At 45.6% G+C, this 20,660-nt stretch overlaps 1 protein-coding gene across 1 annotated transcript in view; it reads right to left on the bottom strand.

Annotated features, from left to right (window-relative positions):
• TRIO (trio Rho guanine nucleotide exchange factor) overlaps positions 1 to 18,443 on the bottom strand; it is a 218,637-nt gene extending 200,194 nt beyond the window's left edge. The window contains exons 1-4 of the mRNA XM_056854855.1: positions 18,365 to 18,443; positions 13,412 to 13,526; positions 8,877 to 9,069; positions 6,290 to 6,802 (exon numbers count right to left, since the gene is read on the bottom strand). Of these exons, the coding sequence (XP_056710833.1) occupies positions 6,290 to 6,802; positions 8,877 to 9,069; positions 13,412 to 13,526; positions 18,365 to 18,419 (876 nt within the window). The 5' untranslated portion in view covers positions 18,420 to 18,443. The remainder of the gene's footprint in view (positions 1 to 6,289; positions 6,803 to 8,876; positions 9,070 to 13,411; positions 13,527 to 18,364) is intronic.
• Between the last annotated feature and the right edge of the window lie 2,217 nt (positions 18,444 to 20,660).

The raw sequence follows: 20,660 nt of genomic DNA, 5'->3' as shown, positions 1-20,660 counted from the left end.
CATAGGCATGCTTGCAGATATGAGGGCCCAAGGCCATGAAGGGCTTTGCATGTGATGGCCAATATCCTAAATTGAGCTCAGTAATTGATGGGCAGCCAAGCGGAGTGACTGTGGAATGGGAGCGATATGCCTGCTCTGTCTAGCTCCTCTACAGCACTAGTGAGGCCCACCTGGAATGCAGCATCAAGCCCTTGTTTACTAGACCTGGGAGACACAAGATGATAACATGGAAGTGGAAGTCCACAGCACTTCCCTCAGACATGGAGGGGAGGGGAGACCAGCATCTACCAGCTCTGCAACTGGAAAGAACTGCCCATTTGCTCAGCAATCCCATCAGCCTTGGCTTTTCTCCGGCTGGGCTGTCAATCAGGGGCTTTCATTTTCATTAATCACCACACGAACATCCCATGCATTCATCTGCGTGTGCATTATTTAAAGTTTTTTTAACATAAGAGGGATGGGAATTGAGGTTTCTTGATGTCCAAAGAGTTGGCTTTGAGAGCTCAATCGGAAATGCAGATCATAATAAATGTGAACTGTTACAATGGGGAGCAGGGTAGATTTCTCCATCGCAACTGTGGCTTGCATAAACGGAGAAATTCACTAATCAATTGGAGTGCGTGCATTTCGTCATCATGAACATTGTCATGTTTAGATGAAACACCTGAAACTTCAGAAAACTGGCTTTAAGTTGCATATGTTTTCTTAAATCAAATCCTTTTAAAGGATCCCAATAAACACATGCAAGAATTCACCAGCATATGGGCATGTGTGGGTTTAGAGTTCGTTACCAATAACTTACGATAACTAATTGACCTTCCCTAGCCTCCTTTTAGAGCCAGCCTAGATGTTACTCCGCTTCTTCGAGATAAATTTTTCACTCCTGCACTGAACAGTCAAAAAACACTCTCTACGTGACCCAGATTGATGATGCACAATCGATGCACACCTTCTCCCAGCACCGCCAATGACAGGATGATTGGCAGAGAAACTCGCAAGGTAATACCACCTTATCACACTGCGATTATTTGTAAACATTACGGCACAGAGGTGGAATTCTTGCCAAGCCTGGCTCAATCCAGCTCTACAATAGCAGAGACCACAGGCAGGAGCAGAAGTTTCATAAGAGGAGGACCTTAGAGCCAAGCTGCCCACAGCTAAAAATAGATCACTTCAGGCAGAGATCCAGGAACCTGGCCTTAATTCCGGACAGATCTGGATATCTGCACTTCACGGCTGGCCCTCCTGTACCATACTGGTTGAACAAAGAAGAGGGAGATTTTTAAAAAGGTTTCCTTAGAAAATTCTTAAGTAACCAAGCCATTAGGAGAAGTCATTTAAGCAAGAAGAACTCTGCCTTTTGTTCAGCATGGTGTAGTGGTTAAGAGCGGTGGTTTGGATCGGTGCACTCTAATCTGGTGAACCGGGTTGGTTTCCCCACTCTTACACATGAAGCCAGCTGGGTGACCTTGGGCCAGTCACAGCTCTCTCTGAACTCTCGCAGCCCCACCTAACTCACAGGGTGTCTGATGTGAGGAGAAGAAGGGAAGGCGATGGTAACCCGGTTTGATTCTTCCTTAAGTAGTAGAGAAAGTCGGCATATAAAAACCAACTCTTCTTCTTCTTCAGTAGGTGCCAATCAGCTTTCATGGACAGTCTGCAGTGGTCAAGAGAAAGCCTTATGTGAATGTCAACCCCCCCTCCTCCCCGGGCACAATTCTGTTTTGAGTTTTGATGTGGCGTTAACAACTATATGTTAAACCACCTATTTATTCCTTTCCCAACTAAGTCTTTAATTGGTGGTGGTGGAAAGTGGCATCAAATCATAGCCAATTTATGGTGACCTAGTAGGGTTTTCAAGGCCAGAGACAAACAGAGATGGTTTTGCCATTGCCGGCCTCTGCTTAACCACCCTTGGTCTCTCCTGCAAGAGCTAACCAAGCTGACCCTGCTTAGCTTCGTCGATCAGGCCAGCCTGGGCTATCCAGGTCAGGCCGAGTCCTTTAACTGAGTGACTCTTTATTGATCAGGATCCCCCTTATCCAGCAGGTGCCTTTAAGCACTTGAAATACAAACTTTTGCCTGAACTTCTGCAGTACTTAACAAAACCTGAACAAGGCTGTACTTGGTATGCAGAGAAAGAAGAAGAGTTGGTTTTTATATGCCTATTTTCTCTACCTTTTAAGGAGAATCAAACCGGCTTACAATCTCCTTCCCTTCCACTCTCTACAGCAGACAGACACCCTATGAGGTCGGTGGAGCTGAGAGAGCTCGAAGAGAACTGTGACTAGCTCAAGGTCACCCAGCTGGCTTCATGTGGAGGAGGGGGGAATCAAACCTCATTCACCAGATTCTACCACTCTTAACCACTCCTCCACTGGAAAAACTCAGAGACTAGGAGTCCCTGAACAAAGCAAAGAAACAGACATGCAAGCTAAATGGCATGGGTGTTGTGGAATAGATCTACAAATGCATCCTGTACCTGCCCAACCTATAACGCAATGGGTTATGCATATCTGCATCTGCTATCTGGCTCTTTGGGGCATGATTACCTCCAACTGTGCCTCTGGGCCTTTGTGCACATTCCATGCACATGCGTCAAAATAGATGAAATCTGGGTAAACACTGTTGTTCACCCACACACCCCTGGTCCTGAACCCAAGAGAAAATGGTCCCATCTGGATTCAGTGCAGAATGTTGCAGGAATACTCCAGTTTCAGTGACAGTTCTAATAAGGAATTCTTCAAAACAGCTGCCTGGTATTTTGCCCATACGTGCATGGCAAAATTGTGCAGCCCAGTTTTTGACTCTACCAACAAAGCTCACAAAAATGTGAGGACAATATGGGAGATACCTGAAGAAATTATTTGACAACAGCAACCAAGCAGGGAAGGACAAATCCCTGCACCTCTGCAACCATGTGATATATTACAGATGTGAAGAAAGTTCATTATGAGATTAGACTTAAGCATCCCTCCAGACAGTTGCATATGCAAGTCAAGAGCCATCACATAAGAACATCAGAAAAGCCCTGCTGGATCAGACCCAGGCCCATCAAGTCCAGCCGTCTGTTCACACAGTGGCCAACCAGGTGCCCCGAAGAAGCCCACAAGCAAGACGACTGCAGCAGCATTTATCCTGCCTGCCTTCCACAGCACCTCATATAATAGGAATGCTCATAAGAACATAAGAAGGGCCATGCTGGATCAGACCCATGCATCACTAGTATCTATTTTGACTAGTAGCCATGGATAGCCCTCTCCTCCATGAACATGTCTACTGGCCTCTTAAAACCTTCCAAGTTGGCAGCCATCACCACATCCTGGGGCAGGGAGTTCCACAATCACGTCACCAAAAATCAGACAGATAGGACCAAACCCCACCTTCCATTGTATGCCATTAAGCTAGTTACCAACACTGCAATACAAATACGTACATGCACAAAGAGGCCTACTTTTGTTAACTGCAGCAAACTCCCCGTCCCAGCCCATTAAATCCTCCATGACTATTGGGACTATGGAGGGAAACTATGATGTCAGAATTAGCTCCCATTCTTGCTGTCTCCCACGGTCACTGGGAAAGAGGACATGTGCTTCTTCCTGGCCCCTGCTGGGTTCTACATCTTGCAGAACTGTCCCCTGCTTACATGGAATGCTAGAATGATGTGCAGCCTCGGCAGAAAATGTCTCCCCTGCGAAAGAGAGCAAAACACATAAAGCTGCACCTGGAACTCTGCTCTGCTGGAGGCTGAGACATCCACTAAGTCAGCGAACTACAGCTTAGGGGCTTTCTGCACAAAAGGCAGTCCATGGCAGAAACGCACTTTTTAAATGCAGCAGAGAAAGCATCAGCCGTGTTGACTGGAGGCTCACCCACTCTACGCACATTGCAAGGATGTCATTTGCAGTCTTAAACGTTGCCTTAAGGGGAGGGGAGACATGCCCCGGAAGGCCCGTTTCACAGTAAGAAACATAGGACACTCCTTTTCACCTGGAGTACATGAGAAGTACTCCTAGGATAAAAACAGCCACTGATCTGTAGCGGTTTTGTAGTACCTACCGCACACATGGAACATCCACTGTAGTTTGCTTTAAATTGAAACACTTCCCTTCTAGATTCCAGCAAAAAGACTGACGCACTTCCGAAGTCTTCAGAGTCTCAGCACTGCCCTATGAGGAGCGGTTAAAATGCTTAGGGCTGTTTAGCTTGGAAAGAAGGCGGTCATGATAGAGGCCTATAAAATTATGCATGGTATGGAAAGAGTGGTCAGGGAGAAGCTTTTCTCCCTCTCTAATTATGATAGAATGCAGGGTCATCTGCTGAAGCTGGAGGGGGTGAGATTCAAAACAGACAAAAGGAAGCATTTCTTCACACAACGCAGAGTTAAATTGTGGGGCTCCCTGCCCCAGGATGTGGTGATGGCTGCCAACTTGGAAGGCTTTAAGGGAGTGGCTCCCTAGCTCCAGCATTTCGAACATAAACTATCACTTGTAAATTTGAAGGTGGAAGACCTTTACTCTTCTTCTGTAGATCAATGTAAAAAACATGTGGCCATTGATCTATGCTAGAGGTAGGAGTTACACTCATTTTGATGCTCGGAGGACATGTTCTCCACTTGCCCTGGACCTGTTATCTAAGGGTAATCTTCCTTCCTCTCTGGATTCTCTGGTTAGTCCAAAGTTATGTAGAACCTTTATACATTCAGGATTTAATTGCCCTTTTTCAGTGGTTTTGCTAAAGATCCCTTTTTTAGACCGGCTGTGTCCCTGCCCTCTTCAGTCAGTGAACTCTTTGGTACATATCCTTTTGCATTGTCCTTACGTGTAACAACTTAGGCTAAAATGGATTACAGCATGTTTTAACAAATGGTCCACATCTTCTCAAGCAACTTTGGAGCCAAAGGTTCAGTTCCTCTTAGAGGACTCTGATCCTCAGTGTACTTATTTTGTTGCTCGTTTTTTGGAGGCCGCAGAGAAGAGATGAAGGGAGGTGTTTTTAGAGATGGGTCTTATTTAAGTTTCGTGGTTTTATTGGTCAAGACCTCAGTCAAAGAACAGGGGGGAAGGAAGGAAGGAAGGAAGGAAGGAAGGAAGGAAGGAAGGAAGGAAGGAAGGAAGGAAGGAAGGAAGGAAGGAAGGAAGGAAGGAAGGAAGGAAGGAAGGAAGGAAGGAAGGAAGGAAGGAAGGAAGGAAGGAAGGAAGGAAGGAAGGAAGGAAAAAAGAAAGGGAGGGAGGGAGGGAGGGAGGGAGGGAGGGAGGGAGGGAGGGAGGAAGGAAGGAAGGAAGGAAGGAAGGAAGGAAGGAAGGAAGGAAGGAAGGAAGGAAGGAAGGAAGGAAGGAAGGAAGGAAGGAAGGAAGGAAGGAAGGAAGGAAGGAAGGAAGGAAGGAAGGAAGGAAGGAAGGAAGGGGAGTGGTCATGTTCATGAAGGAGAGGGCTATCCATGGCTTCTAGTCAGAATGGATACTAGTCATGATGCATACCTATTCTCTCCAGGATGAGAGGAGCAGGCCTATTATATTAAGTGCTGTGGAACACAGGCAGGACAATGCTTCTGCGGTTGTCTTGTTTGTGAGCTTCCTAGAGGCACCTGGTTGGCCACTGTGTGAACAGACTGCTGGACTTCGTGGGCCTGGGTCTGATCTAGCAGGGCTTTTCTTATGCTCTTATGTTCAGTGATCCCAACGCAGTGAAAACTCATTTAACCCCATACGAACTACTTGATTCTGATAAAGATTGTGTTCCCAAGAGTACACTGATAGTCAGAAGGAGCTTTTCCAGGGGGCTCCCACAGAGACTGTCCAGCAGAAAAGATGCATTCCATGAAGAGAGGTGCGTAGGATTTAGCCCCCTTTATTATTTAAACTGCCAAATGTAAGTAATTCTGGATTGTTTTTTGTTTTCTAAAAATCTGCAAAAGCTGTTCCTGTTGGCAGAAGAGGATAGGACTTGCAATAATGGGTTTAAATTACAGGCAGAAAGGTACCAGCTGGACCTTGGGGGGGATTACAGTAAGAGCTGTTGGACAGTGGAATCGGCTGTCTAGGGAGGTAGTGAGTTCCTCCTCACTGGCAGTCTTCAAGCAGAGGCTGGACAAACACTTGTCAGGGATGCTCTAGGCTGATCCTGCATTGAGCAGGGGGTTGGACTACATGGCCTCTATGGCCCCTTCCAACTCTTATGATTCTATGATTCTACGTGACCTCACCAGTTTAAGGCAGCATCCTTGTTCCCCAGCCCCATTCCCCCCACCCCAGAACACAGAGATAAACTCACCCCCCACACACTTTACCTTTTCTGCATCTTGTTCAAAAAGCCTGAGCTGAAAGCACTGGTCCAGTTTCAACTTGCGCACGTGCCACATCTGGTGCAGATGCTGCCTCGTCGAGTGCAGCCTGTCCAGCATGGTCGACACTTTCGGCAAGAGGTTCTGCAAATCCGCGTTCCCTGACCCGGAGTTCTTTTTGGGGAAGGTCTCGCTGCTCTGTATCCTCTGCAGCAGCTTCTGCCCTTCCAAGTCCAGGTCCTCAATGGGGGCCTTGATGACCTTCTTCTTCAGCTGCGAGTGCTCCTCGATCATGCTCCGAGCTGCCTCCAAGTCCTGAGGTAAGTCCTTCTTGGCGAGGATGTCCTGCAGTTCCTCCAGCCGGGAGAGCATGTGCGTGGCGTTGCTGATGTAGTCCTCAAAGGCAACTCTGATCTCTATCCACTCCTCGTGGTTGTATTCCAAGCAGCCTTCGAATTCCGGAGTTAACTGAGAAGGGTCGACAACTTTGGTCAGACCTTCCAGCGACACCATGTTTGTCTGGAAAGTAACCAAGATGACAAAAGCATGGATGCAGGATTCCAGATAAGAACTGCGAAGTAGTTTAGGCATTAATTAAAACACGATTTGTTAACACTCACTATTCTCTACTCCCTCTTTCTGCATGTGTGTTCTTCCCCCATGAGACCCTCTCTACAACCCAGTGAAGAAGGTTAGGCTAAAACCCAGGACTTGTCTGACCCAGCATCACCCAGAAGAGGGATTTCAACCCAGGCCTCTGCAGCTCAACACTTCATCCCACGTGCATGCTAACCAACTGTCCTACTACTGTCAGATACAATTAAAACAAACATTTAGTAGTAAACAGGATTCAGTGCAACCCATAAGAACATAAGAAAGGCCCTGCTGGATCAGACCAAGGTCCATCAAGTCCAGCAGTCTGTTCACACAGTGGCCAACTAGGTGCCTCTAGGAAGCCACAAACAAGACGACTGCAGCAGCACCATCCTGCCGAAGAAATGCAGGGCTTTGCTCGCCTGCCTTGATTGATCTAGTGCCTTTCTGAACCTGTGCCTTTTTCTGTTCTCACTTGCCCTGATGGCTAATATGGCAGGAAACCTCACAGAGGGAAAACATCAGAACAATTCATATTTGTTCTAAACTGCTGGTCTTGTCGGTGACAAATAAACATTCCTCAACTTGATTACTGTTTAAAATCACAATATCTAGTTTGTAGTGAAAGAAATACCTCCACCCACCCCCCTTAAAGTGGGAAAATACGCGCCACGGCAGCCAGCTAGCAATAAGATCTTTCAAGACTGCAAGATTAAGTTCAGGAGTTCAACTCCAGAATGGCTGGGAATTGGTTAAAAGAGAGCATGTGCCTCGTAATAGGAAAAGCCAATTTAATTAAAAATACTTTGATCCTGAAACTTTGTGTGGTGGAGCTTTGACAGGCCTCTCCAGGGAGAGAGAATTGGGCCACAGAGAAGGCAGCTACGCCTCAAGGAACTGCTGACACCGTGGGCTAGCTATAACTTCCTTAAAAAGGTAAAGGTCCCCTGTGCAAGCACCAGGTCATTCCTGACCCAAAGGGTGACGTCACATCCCGATGTTTCCTAGGCAGACTTTGTTTACGGGTGGTTTGCCAGTGCCTTCCCCAGTCATCTTCCCTTTACCCCCAGCAAGCTGGGTGCTCATTTCACCGACCTCGGAAGGATGGAAGGCTGAGTCAACCTTGAGCCGGCTACCTGAAACCGACTTCCATCGGGATTGAACTTCCTTACACAACTCTAAAAGACAAGCGGATTCACATGCGTGGATGGTGCCCTCCCCCCCGCCGTGACCGAACCCCAAAAAGATCCTTTTTAGGCATCCAGCCTTTATACAGTAGCTGTAGTAGTAGAAGAAGAGTTGGTTTTTATATGCCGACTTTCTCTACCACTCGAACGGGCTTACAATCACCTTCCCTTCCCCATAACAGACACCCTGTGAGGTAGGTAGGGCTGAGAGAATGTGACTTGCCCAAGGTCACCCAGCTGGCTTCGTGTGGAAACAAATCCAGTTCTCCAGATCAGAGTCCACTGCTCCAAACCACCGCTCTTAACCACTACACCATGCTGGCTCTCAGCATGGAAGAATCAAACTGGCTTACAATCACCTTCCCTTCCTCTCGCCGCAACAGACACCCTGCGAGGTAGGTGAGGCTGAGAGAGCTCTGAGAGAAATGCGACTAGCCCAAGGTCACCCAGCTGGCCTTATGTGGAGGAGTGGGGATTCAAACCTGGTTCACCAGATTAGAGTCTGCCATTCATGTGGAGGACCGGGGAACCAAACCCGGTTCTCCAGATCAGAGTCCACCGCTCCAAACCACTGCTCTTAACCACCACACCACGCTGGATTGAGGTTCATATGCAATGGATATCAGAGGATGCCCACCATGTCCAAAAATGGAACACATAAATCAGTCCTTGCTGTAAACTCATTACAGTTGACTGTGTGTTACAAAAATGGCACATTTTATGTTCAGCATTGGTTATGCCACAGTCCCTGAAGAGGCTTTCAAGAGACAGTCTTCTGGTTTCTGTGCTGAACACTGGAACACAACAAGTACCTCAAATTCAAACTTGGAGCTCCCGAAGTTAGTCCGCTGTTTCTGCCAAAAGTTGTCAGGCTTGATGATCAGTGCAACATGAATGCAGCAGGGGAAGGACTCCTGCAAGATCTTCAGAAGTGGCTTGATAGAGTCCCATTTAGATCCACGCATATCTACAATAACGGTGAAACCTCGTTTACATACTTCTTCACTGGAAGGCAAACAAGACAGCAGTTACAGACTTACATAAGAACATAAGAAAGGCCCCGCTGGATCAGACCCAGGCCCATCAAGTCCAGCAGTCTGTTCCCACAGTGGCCAACCAAGGTGCCTCCAGGAAGCCCACAAGCAAGACGACTGGAGCAGCATTATCCTGCCCGTGTTCCACAGCACCTAAGATAATAGGCATGCTCTTCTGATCCTGGAGAAAATAGGGCTGCATCATGACTAGTAGCCATTTTAACTAATAGCCATGAATGCCCTTCTCCTCCATGGACATGTCCACTCCCCTCTTAAAGCCTTCCAAGTTGGCAGCCATCACCACATCCTGGGGCAGGGAGTTCCACAATTTAACTGTGTTGTGTGAAAAAATATTTTATCTGTTTTGAATCTGACACCCTCCAGCTTCAACAGATGAACTCGTGTTCTAGTATTATGGGAGAGGGAGAAAAACATCTCCCTGTCCACTCTCTCCAAACCATGCATAATTTTATAGACCTCTATCATGTCTCCCCTTAGCCGCCTTCTTTCCACCTTGGCACCCAAATCTGCCGATTCTATAGCCTTGTTGTGCTCCATTGGCTCAAAAGAAGAAGAGTTGGTTTTTATGTCGACTTTCTCTACCACTTAAGGAAGAATCAAACTGGTTTACAGTCTCCTTCCCCACCCTGTAAGGTAGGTGAGGTTGAGAGAATGTGACTAGCCTAAGGTCACTCAGCAGGCTTCATGTAGAAACAAATCCAGTTCACCAGATTCGCCTCTGCTGCTCATGTGGAGGAGAGGGGAATCAAACCTGATTCTCCCGGTCAGAGTCCTCTGCTCCAAACCACCACTCTTAACCACTACACCATGCTGGCTCTGCAGGAACTTTACCTGCAGATGGATAAAGTCTGGCTAGAAATTTATGCAACCTGACTGGATTATGGAAGACAACGGGCTTTGCATTCCCCTGAGGCCCAGAAGCCGTTTGTGCAAGATGAATCACACATCGCCCTTTGCACATTCACAACCTTGGTGTCTCACAGCAAGGAGTACAATACCACACTACCAAGAATGAACCAGGATATGGCTTTGCCTTTTAACTTCTACCGCATTACTACCCCCCACCCCCGCACAGCAGTCTTCATCTCATGCCATAAACGGTGGACAGAGACAGGGTGCTTGACCACGGACCCCGGGAAGGGAGGGAACTCCCCGTCCAACCAGCTGTTAAGCCATTGCTCTGTGCCTCCTCACAAAGTTCGAGCTATGGCTGTCTTTCTGAGATACTTTATGTATTTGAGGCAAGTACCCCGGAAGATGCCTAGTTCACCCACATGGTTCGGGTCGCCCCTGTATTTGTGAAGGAACCACCGAACGTGCTCCAGGTTGTCAATTAAGTCTCATATAGCGACAGCAGTATAAAGTGATAGCTTCAGCCTCTGGGTATCCCAGCAGGCAAACTGGATTTTATACACGCCAACGGTAAATTCAACATGGGTCCTCCTGCAGCCCCCTCTCCCAGCTCACTCCAGTCTTTTATGCATTGCGTTTTCACCCGGTGTCACCCCTCCAACGACTTTGGGACTTTGTTTGGATTTTGCATGCAGTTTCTGACCCTCAGAGGTGGCCTCTCTCCCCCCCAGCGTTTCCCCACGTTTCGAGGGACCTGTTCTATCTCGAATTTGAAAATGTAGGCAAAATGCAGGGAAACACAGGGGGAAAGCGAGGCGACCTCTGATGGTCGGGGGTTCAAGAGACCGCTGCGATGGGGGGGAATGATTATGTGGGGCTTGAGTTTCTCCCCCATCAAGCCACAGAAATTTTGCCCCACAGGATTCGCTTACAGTTCCGAAGTGTTAAGTGGCACGAAAAGCATCTGGCATAGCTTTCCCTCATATGTGGTACAAATGCCCCTCCTGCATCACACAGCGTGAGAGACAACTGTGGTCACTAACAGAAACATTGTGTGTGATGTGTCATCGAGTCACAGTCGACTTATGGCAACCCAGCAGGGTTTTCAAGGCAAGAGACTGACAGAGGTGGTCGGCCATTACCCACCTGTGTAACGATCCTGGACTTTCTTGGGGGTCTCCCATCCAAGTACTAACCAGGGCCGACCCTGCTTAGCTTTTGAGATCTGACAAGATCAGGCTAGCCTGGGCCACCCAGGTTGGGGGGGGGGGAGGAAGAGGAAGAAGAAGAGTTGGTTTTTATATGCCAACTTTCTCTACCACTTAAGGGAGACTCAAACTGGCTTACAGTCATCCCCCCTTCCCCTCCCCACAACAGACACCCTGTGAGGTAGGTGGGGCTGAGAGAGCTGTAACTTGCCCAAGGTCACCCAGCTGGCTTTGTGTGTAGGAATGGGGAAACAAATCCAATCCACCAGATTAGCCTCTGCCGCTCATGTGGAGGAGTGGGGAATCAAACCTGGTTCTCCAGATCAGAGTCCACAGGAGAACTGAGAGCCCAGAAATGGGCCAGGAGGCTGGAAGGGCGTCAGTCAGGTCAGAGGGATAATGAGTAACTGCACTGACGCAGCAGAGGGGCAAAAGCATATTCTCCATCCAAATTCCTTGAACTTCCCTGCCAGGCGAATCAAGTTGACAGCCAGGAATCCTTTCAGTCATCAGGTTATTAAGGTGTCAATTGATGAGTTCTCAAATGGAAACCCCAACTTGTGACATGTGAATGGAACAGAGGTTTGGAAATGCACATCAAACAGGGCACTTGTCAAGAGAACGAGCACTGCTGCGAAACCCTCTTGACTGCATATACCGTGGCAAAGCCCCAGGTCTGTTGTTGTATAATGTGTGAAGCGTCCTTCAGCTCTCTGGGTGTACCAATATTGAAATCAGCAAAGAGGATTTGATCCAGAAAACTGGTCTCTGCCAACAGAATTGGAAAGAGCTGCTAGAAACCAAAGCACTTGCGCGTACTTAAATTCACTGATCTGTTGGGAACTAAAAAGACACAAGCAATCCGGTTTCAACAAACACTTCCCACACAATTTTAAGTGTGGCAATTAGGAACAGTCCTTTGCGCTTAAAAAGGGAGCAATTAATAAGTGTGAAACATGATTCTGGCCTAGATGGACCACTGGTCTGATACAGCAGGCCTCTAGAGCTCTCTACCCAACATCCCCTGGTTTTCCGGTACCAAATAATGTGCAGCTTTATTTGCCACCCTATGGGAAAACGTTATCACCCCAGGAGAAAGGACTGTGGCTCAGTGGTAGAATGTCTGCTTTCCATGCGGAAAGTCCCAGGTTCAATCTGCAGCATCTCCATGCAAAGGCAGTGGGCGACGTGAAGGACCTCTGCCAGACAGCCGCTGCCGGTCAGAGACAAGACTGACCCGGACAGACCAACAGCCTGACTCCGTCATGAAGACAGCTTCACCTGGGTTCACTCAGACTGGTCCGGAGACCACTGAACTGCATCCTGGTTTTGCAAAGCACCGGACCACTATTATCCCCACCTATATACCAGTCCCACTAAGTGTTGCCTGTGCTTTCACACATCCGGCCTACAACAAACTTTCTGGAACGCTCTGTAGCTCTGCAATTTCTAACAGGGTCCAGTCGGGCCAGCTGGCCCTGAAGAGAAAATCAACACCACTCAATATTATTCTAGCCGGCTGAGGGAGGAGAGGCAGCCAGCAACGCTGTGAGCTATTTCTGGGTTGCCAAGCGCTCTTGCGATGTCATGTTGAATACTATTTATTAGGTATAAACTTTACCTTGGAATTAATACTTAATTATTCAACAACACGTACTCCCCTGTGGTTTTCTGGATCTTTTTTTGTAGACGCTAACCAACTAACGAAAACATAGGCAAGTGCTGCTTGTTTTTTGTGGAGGTTTTTTTTTGGGCCAGAGCAGCTAAATAAAACAGTTGGCCAGAATCCTCCATTAATGCTGATCAGAGCCGGCCCTCACGGCAGCAACCTATCCCATGCCGTAAAAAGCCCCTTTCACCCTCGCCATTAAAAAGGACATTTCCTCCATCATAAAGTTCCTTTGGTAAGTTGACAGATCTGGAGAGTGAAGGGCGGCTTTACAATAATCACTAAAGGATACCCTTTAAAAAAATCCTACAGCCCGCTTTAGCATACAAAAAACAGGAAAGTAACTTTCTTCCAAGTAGACGGCAGCAGTCCACGGCATCTTATAAGTTCTCCAGAGCAATGTGCTTCGTTGCTAAGTTATTTCTTCTCCAAAACAACTGGGAGTCTAGAGAACGTGAACTTGTTACGAACTCACACAGGGCTCCTCCAAGCCATCATGTTTCCGCACAGGGGTGCAAAGAACGAGGCTTCGAGTCGTAACACATCAATGATGACATCCTTACCTAGGAATACAAGCTAGGTATGAAATCAGCCTCCTCAGGTCCTCCTGTCGTATTCTGTCGTGATTGCTACGAGCCGGAAACGTTAGAATGGGGCCTCCACGCTTATCTCTCCCACCTGGAGAAAAAAAGAAGAAACGTGCTGAGCGCCAGCTATGTATGCGGCATTGTACAATGGCGTAACCCTCCAAGGGCCAATCTGACAGTACGCACTGGAGCAGACAGCGTGACATTTAGACATGTCCATTTCTACGAGCACAACAGAAGTGTGTTGTGTTTCAAGATCTTGTTTAAAATGCGATGCATGTCACCAAGGCAAGATGCAGTTAGCAAGGTCTTGTTTTTAGCAATGCAAACCCTATGCTTAATACACTTGGTAGCATATGAGCAAATGTTTATTTACTTCCATTTAGACTAGCAAATGCAGTTATCCCATTTCATCTTCGCAATCTAACAAAACGCAAGTCAGGTAAACAAAAGCGCCATGCCCCACGGCACTCAATAACCTTTGAGGCTAAATCCACTCCCCGCCATTGCACACCTGGCTCAAATTCATACCTCACAACAATGGATCTCAGACTGGAGGTCAGGTCCCCAAAATGGGTCACGACTCTCACAGGTGGGACATATGGCCAGGAAAAAGGAACAGGGTTTTGTTTCTAACTTCACACCACACTTAAATTCAGAGAAAAGTCTGAAGATGGGATGGGATCCCACCACCAGTTCCCATTCCAGACTCAGGGAGGAGGCAGGATCATACTCTGATGATTTATTTGCTATTTATACTCCCCCTTTCTCACTTGGACTCAAGGCGGATTAGACAGTGAGTCAATACAGTCAACAGAAGGGACATTCAATAAACAATGCAACAGGATTAGGGTTGTAGAACCAAGCAGAAATCTAAAAACAGTACTGAAGCAAAGCATAAGTATTAACATGATACAATTATATGACGCAAAATTCAATAGTAGGATCCTAGTTTCAGCAAGCTATACACAGTAGTATAAACCACAGTCCCTAATAACTTTTCCAAGCAACTTTGAACCATTTAGTACAGTGCTATCCTACTGCCTGAATAGAAAAGCCCTCTTGAATAATTCAGTTTTGCATAGTTTGCAGAATGCCAGGAGAGGGGGAGCCTTCCTAACCTCCTTAGGCAGGCCGTTCCACAAGACGGGGTCCACAACGGAGAAGGCACGTGTGTGGGCAGTTGTTGATTTTGCCCACCTGCAGAAGACCTTGTGCAGATGAGCGAAGATGGCATGGCAGTATATAGGGGGAGAGGCAACATCACAGATATGAGGGTCCAAGCCCATGAAGGGCTTTGTATGTGATAGCCACGATCTTAAACTGAGCCCAGTAACTGATGGGCCGCCAGTGCAGCGACTGTAGAAAGCCCTATTTGGCCACTGTGGGCTTGTTGATGCTATAGTAGCAGAGTAGTAGTGATTTTTTTGATGCTGTCACCGCCGCTTCATAGGTCTTCCAACGAGCTCTATACCATAATCTATCAGAGTCTGTATGGGTTTGCCATCAGCAACATTCTAGACATCTCACAACCCTCTTCATGTCACCCAGTTCCATCGTAATGCAGGGGGGCAGTTTATGCCCTGGGGCAGGAGCAGTTTGCATAATACTTTCAAGATTGTGAATGCATTCAATTGAGTACTATGTCAGAGATAACAGATTCCAAGGCACAGAACAGAGTCCCTCAATCCTTAACAAGAAAATGCCAACAAATAAGGAAAACAAAACAATGGCCCATAGACCGGAAATGTTCAATCTACATTCCAATTCTGAAAAAGGAGACATCAAAGACTGCAGCAACTATTGGATCACTGCATTCATTTCTCACACAAGTAAAGTGATGCTTAAAATCTTACAACATTGAGCAGGAGGTTGGGCTAGATTGGATTAGATGGCCCCTTCCAACTCTATGATTCTATGAAACAAATCAGTTACTGTATACAGAACAAGAAATATTGGTGTTGAAACATGATTCAAAAATGGAAGAGGCACTGGAGATCATACTTCAAATTTACGGTGGTTACTGGAGCACACAAGAGAATTTCAGAAGAAAATCAGCTTGTGTTTCATAGATTACAGCAAAGCTTTTGACTGGGTGGATCATGAAAAGCTACAGCTGGTTTTAAAAGAAATGGGTGTGCCACAGCATCTGATTATTTTGATGCACAACCTGTACTCTGGACAAGAGACTACTGTTAGGACAGAATACGGAGAAAGAATGATTTCCAATCAGCCACGGGTCAGACAAAGGTGTATTTTATCTCACTATCTCTTCAATCTATACGCAGGACATATCATTGTTACAGGCTTCAACATATGGAACATATGAACTGATGTGTTAGTGTTCTGCATAGACAGAATTTACCTATTTACCTATTTCTGAATTATGAAGCTTTCATATAAAAGCCATTTAAAAGCCTTTCAGCTGGACAAGCCTGGGCCTGCCCTTTATTCCATTCAATTTAAGAAACAGGTCTGAAGTCTTTTTCCTTCACAAAAGCATTTCTGCTGACACTGTAAAGTGAGTTGGAAGTATGCCAAACAGTTACTAATACCTTATTAGTTAACTTTCAGCTGGAAGTGAATAGCTGAAAGTGAATTCAAAATAGATCTGTGGGAATGGAATTTGTCTTATATTGTGCCAAGTCTGATATCAGAGGAAATACTCTGAAGTAACCATTCCTCTGTCAGCTCTTGGTGAATTCTAAGTTAGTGTGATCTTAGTGGTTTTCTCATGTTCAGCAGGAGACTACTCTATGGTGAAACATTGCCAAAAGCATTACTTAATGGATGTTATATAAATGTTATGCTGTTTTAAGGTTTGTATACGATAGAGTTTTCATAGAATGTTGAAAATATATTCATTTTCACAGCGTTCCTTAGAATATAAAGATGTTTGTTAAATGAATTATAAATGTATGAATTAGCTAAAATAGCTGAATCTTGTATTGACTGTTCAGTATATTGTTATGACAGCAGACAACCCTGCTGGAAGAGGAACTCCTTATATGGGAGTATCCAGGTAGTAAGCAGCTGAAGACATCAGCTGAAGTAGACATACAGCTGAAGTTGACGTACATCTTGGAATGTAAACCAAGATATGAAATTGATATTGGACAGTATAAATACAGGCAGGAAAAGGGTTGAAAGTTAGATCTCTCTTAGTCTTCGGACTGAGAGAGTCTCAGAAGAAATTGGCTTGGTATGTATGAACTACTTACTTAGATGCTATTCTAGATAGTGTGAATCAGATCTTTTAACTCAAAATATAACAGTTAAGTCTGATTAAGTATTGGATTTTAAAACTAAATAGTAGGTAGAACTTGCTTGTATTCTTGTGTACACTTTTAACACATTTAAGACTTTGTAATACTTGCATATACACATATATTACATTGAAGTTATTCAATAAAAAGACTTACTTTTGTGAGTAAATTAAGTTGAGTCCTGCTTAGCAGGTGACAAACTGAATAAGATATCATACCACTTCTCAGGAAGGGGTCAATTCTAAGAGCATAGTCAACTGAAAGTTAGGTGAAGTTGGTGAAAATTGGTGGAAAGGACATTAAAAATTTGAGCTATGCAGATGACACCACATTACTGGCAAAAAATAGTGAAGAGATGAAATGATTCCTGGCGAAAATTAAAGCAAAAAGTGTCAAAGCAGGATTATAGCTCAATATCAAGAAGACAAAAGTAATGACTACAGGGGAATTACCTAACTTTAAGGATGGCAATGAGGAAATTGAAATTGTTAAAGATTTCCTATTCTCCCTGGCTCCATCAGCACGCAAAAAGGAGACTGGAGCCAAAAAATCAGAAGGAGAGTGAGACTGGGAAGGGCAGCCACGAAGGAGCTAGAAAAGAACCGTAAGTATAAAGATGTGTCGCTGGTGGCTAAGATCAAGATAATTCATTCTAGAGTATTCCCCATTACTATATACAGGTGTGAAAGCTGGACAGTGAAGAAAGCGGACAAGAAGTTTATTCATTTGAACTGTGGTGTTGGAGGAGACAGTTACGGATACTGCGGACTGCCAAAAAGTCTACTTAACCATCATAAGCCATTAAAGCAACCTGCCACCAATCCCTGGGAGGTCTTGCTCCATACGGGGCTGTAACCAGTTCATTTCAGTGTTACGAGTCGAGCCACTTATGACCGTCAGCCACTTTGGCAGTTAGCCAGTTGCAAACTTGCATTGAGTTTTCAAACAAAACCATTAACAAGGTACACCGCAGCAAGGAACAAACGAAGGGTCAGAGCCACGGAGGAGGAATATTCTCTACCCATCGTCCTGCTGTCCCTTCCAGCGTGTGCACAAAACAGCAAGAGCTGTGGGCACCCTTGCCGCAGACACAAGCGGCAGGTCCTTCAGAAAAGAAACAAACACACGGCTGGTCTAAAAGGATCCACAACCCAGCACGGGGTGGGCAGTCTCCACAAACCACTTAAGCATTGCGAGACACTGAAGACCACTGGTTCAGAATGCACTCCCTGGTGACTCGAGCTATGAGGTTAATTACACAAGACGGCTCTGAGAGACAAAGAGACAGTCAAAAACAAACCGTAAGCAACCAAGAGTATTTTAAGTAGAGCTATCAGGTACCCCCCATAGATGTTCGAAAATATTTCTCCAGTGTTTATTGAAGGTTCCCATATTCTTACTACAGATCAACAGGAACTAGGTGCCCCATAGGCCTGGCAGATAAATGTTTCTTTTAGACTAGATCTTGCATTAAAGTAAAAAAGCTTCTGTCATTTAAAAAACAAAGAAAACATTCATGTACAGCTTTACTACAAACTTGAGTTTTTCTCCGATATGTCAGAACTGTTAGATCTCAAGACTGTTTTGTTGTGGCATTTCTGGTGACCATTAATGTAATAAACAAAGTACAGAATTACATATTTTTTAAAATATATCTCTTTACCTGAAAGGTATGCAACTTTCTCCTTTAAGATCGGCAGGACTTCCATAGCTTTCATTTCATCATTTTTACGAAATCCTGAAAAGACAAAGGAAAGGGTGTTACCCATCTCGAAGCATAATGTGTGTTTCTTATTAAGAGTTTCCAAATACCCCGGTTCTCACACCCAGGCTACACATTAACAGAAGCATACAATATAAGCTCCTCTGGTCTGTACCCCTTCACAGCACATCATCGTTCACAGATTCTACCATTTCAGAGTATTGGGGTCAGGGACATTATGAACACTCCACGAGAAAGACACTCAACGTGTAGGAAATTAACTAATCAGGAAGAAGCGTTCTGAGCTCATTATTTCCCCCCCAAGCTAATCATTTCTGAGCACAGGGTATGCGCTTGTCCATCCCCATGGTGATGGAGTCCACCTGCTGCACATGAATGTATATGTTGGCTTCATGCCAAGGCTCTTCAAGTGTACCTGCCCTCGCAAACATTTTGAGAGCACAACTGAACTGACCGCACAGCAAGTCTTTCCAGGGATTGCATGAGCCAACAGGAAAGGGAAAGAAGAAGACTGGTTTTCTAAGTCACCTGTAAATTATACCGCACAACCACTTTCTTCAACAGTAATGTAATGGGGTTGTGGATAGGGGTGAGGTTCCACATCCAATTTCTGACATCTCTTTTTGAAAAATAGGTTGGGGGAAAAAACTTCTGCACAATATGTTGAAGAGCCATTGCCCTCTGACTAGTACAACCAGTGTGGCGCACTGCTCGTCTCACTCCAGTTGTACTAAAACATTGATTCAGGGAGCATTGGGGCATCTGACACAGGTAAGTCATAAGAACATAAGAAAAGCCATGCTGGATCAGACCAAGGCCCATGAAGTCCAGCAGTCTGTTCACACAGTGGCCAACCAGGTGCCTCCAGGAAGCCCACAAACAAGATGACTGCAGCAGCATTATCCTGCCTGTGCTCCACAGCAGCTAATGTAATAGGCATGTTCCTCTGATCCTGGAGAGAACAGGTATGCATCATGACTAGTATTAATTTTGACTAGTAGCCATGGATAGCCCTATCCCCCTTAATATGTCCACTCCCCTCTTAAAGCTTTCCAAGTTGGCAGCCATCACCACATCCTGGAGCAGGGAGTTCCACAATTTAACTATGGATGCATCTCCTGACTTCTAATGCCTGACTGCAAAGGCAAGCGAATGAATGACACAAAGACACTTCCTTCCACTTGTTACTCAGGAACTCTGCTGCTAGTTATTATTTTAAGAGATGCCAACAACTCTCCAAAGTACAGTTCATCACCCTCGTCGAACTGGTTGGAACATATTGCTAGAAGCCATGCGTGCTCCTTCCTTTAAACACTAGGCTGAATCTCAAGGGTTCGTCTACTATACTTTGTGTTTTATTAAGTATCTTTTTAAAGAAAGAGGATCTGATGCTTCACAAAGCCGGGTAATTGGAAGACACAAGCCAGAACCAACCTGCACTTCACAATCTGCATAAGAAATTATTCCAGTATGAGACATCATATGGGGCTTGTCCTAGCTAAAACATTGCACACTGGGGTAGGACAAAGGTTAACCAACCCTATGTGCAATACTGACCTTCTGAAATGGAGCCAGCCGGTCTATTTCCACACAAAGACAGAGAAGGCAGTGAATAATTCTGATAATTTAATATGCTTGGAATATAACTCGGCTTTCTAGACTCTTAAGGAAATCCTACATTTTCAAAGCGTCTTATAACCATAAAACGTGCATGCTCATGCAACAGACAAAACACACATTTGCAAGAACAGAGCGCTTTACTGTACACAGCAGTGACCTGTCTCCAATCCACCACGTTCTAGAGCAACCAAGAAACAGAACTGAGAATGGGGCAGAACACAGAGGAGCAAGCGTCATTTTCCACAGCTAGAATCAACAAGGGCTGAGAGAGGGATTAACATATATCATAACTTTTAATGTAAAAAGGTTAACATCTATCATAACTTGGCATGCATTCCCTTTCTCCCATGCAAAGGAATGGGGAGAGCTCATGTACTGCAATTAAGAACATAAGAAGAGCCCTGCTGGATCACACCAAAGCCCATCAAGTCCAGCAGTCTGTTCACACAGTGGCCAACCAGGAGCCTCTAGGAAGCCCACAAGCAAGACGACTCCAGCAGCATTACCGGTATCCTCCCTGTGTTCAACAGCACCTCATATAATAGGCAAGCTTATAAAAACATAAAAGAGGCCTTGCTGGATCAGACCCAGGCCCATAAGTCCAGCAGTCAGTTCA

The sequence above is a fragment of the Euleptes europaea genome, chromosome 8 (genome assembly GCF_029931775.1).
Source record: "Euleptes europaea isolate rEulEur1 chromosome 8, rEulEur1.hap1, whole genome shotgun sequence".
Classification (NCBI taxonomy): Eukaryota; Metazoa; Chordata; class Lepidosauria; order Squamata; family Sphaerodactylidae; genus Euleptes; species Euleptes europaea.
The sequence above is the reverse complement of the archived record's forward strand: the minus strand, read 5'-3'. Positions and strand labels throughout refer to the sequence as shown.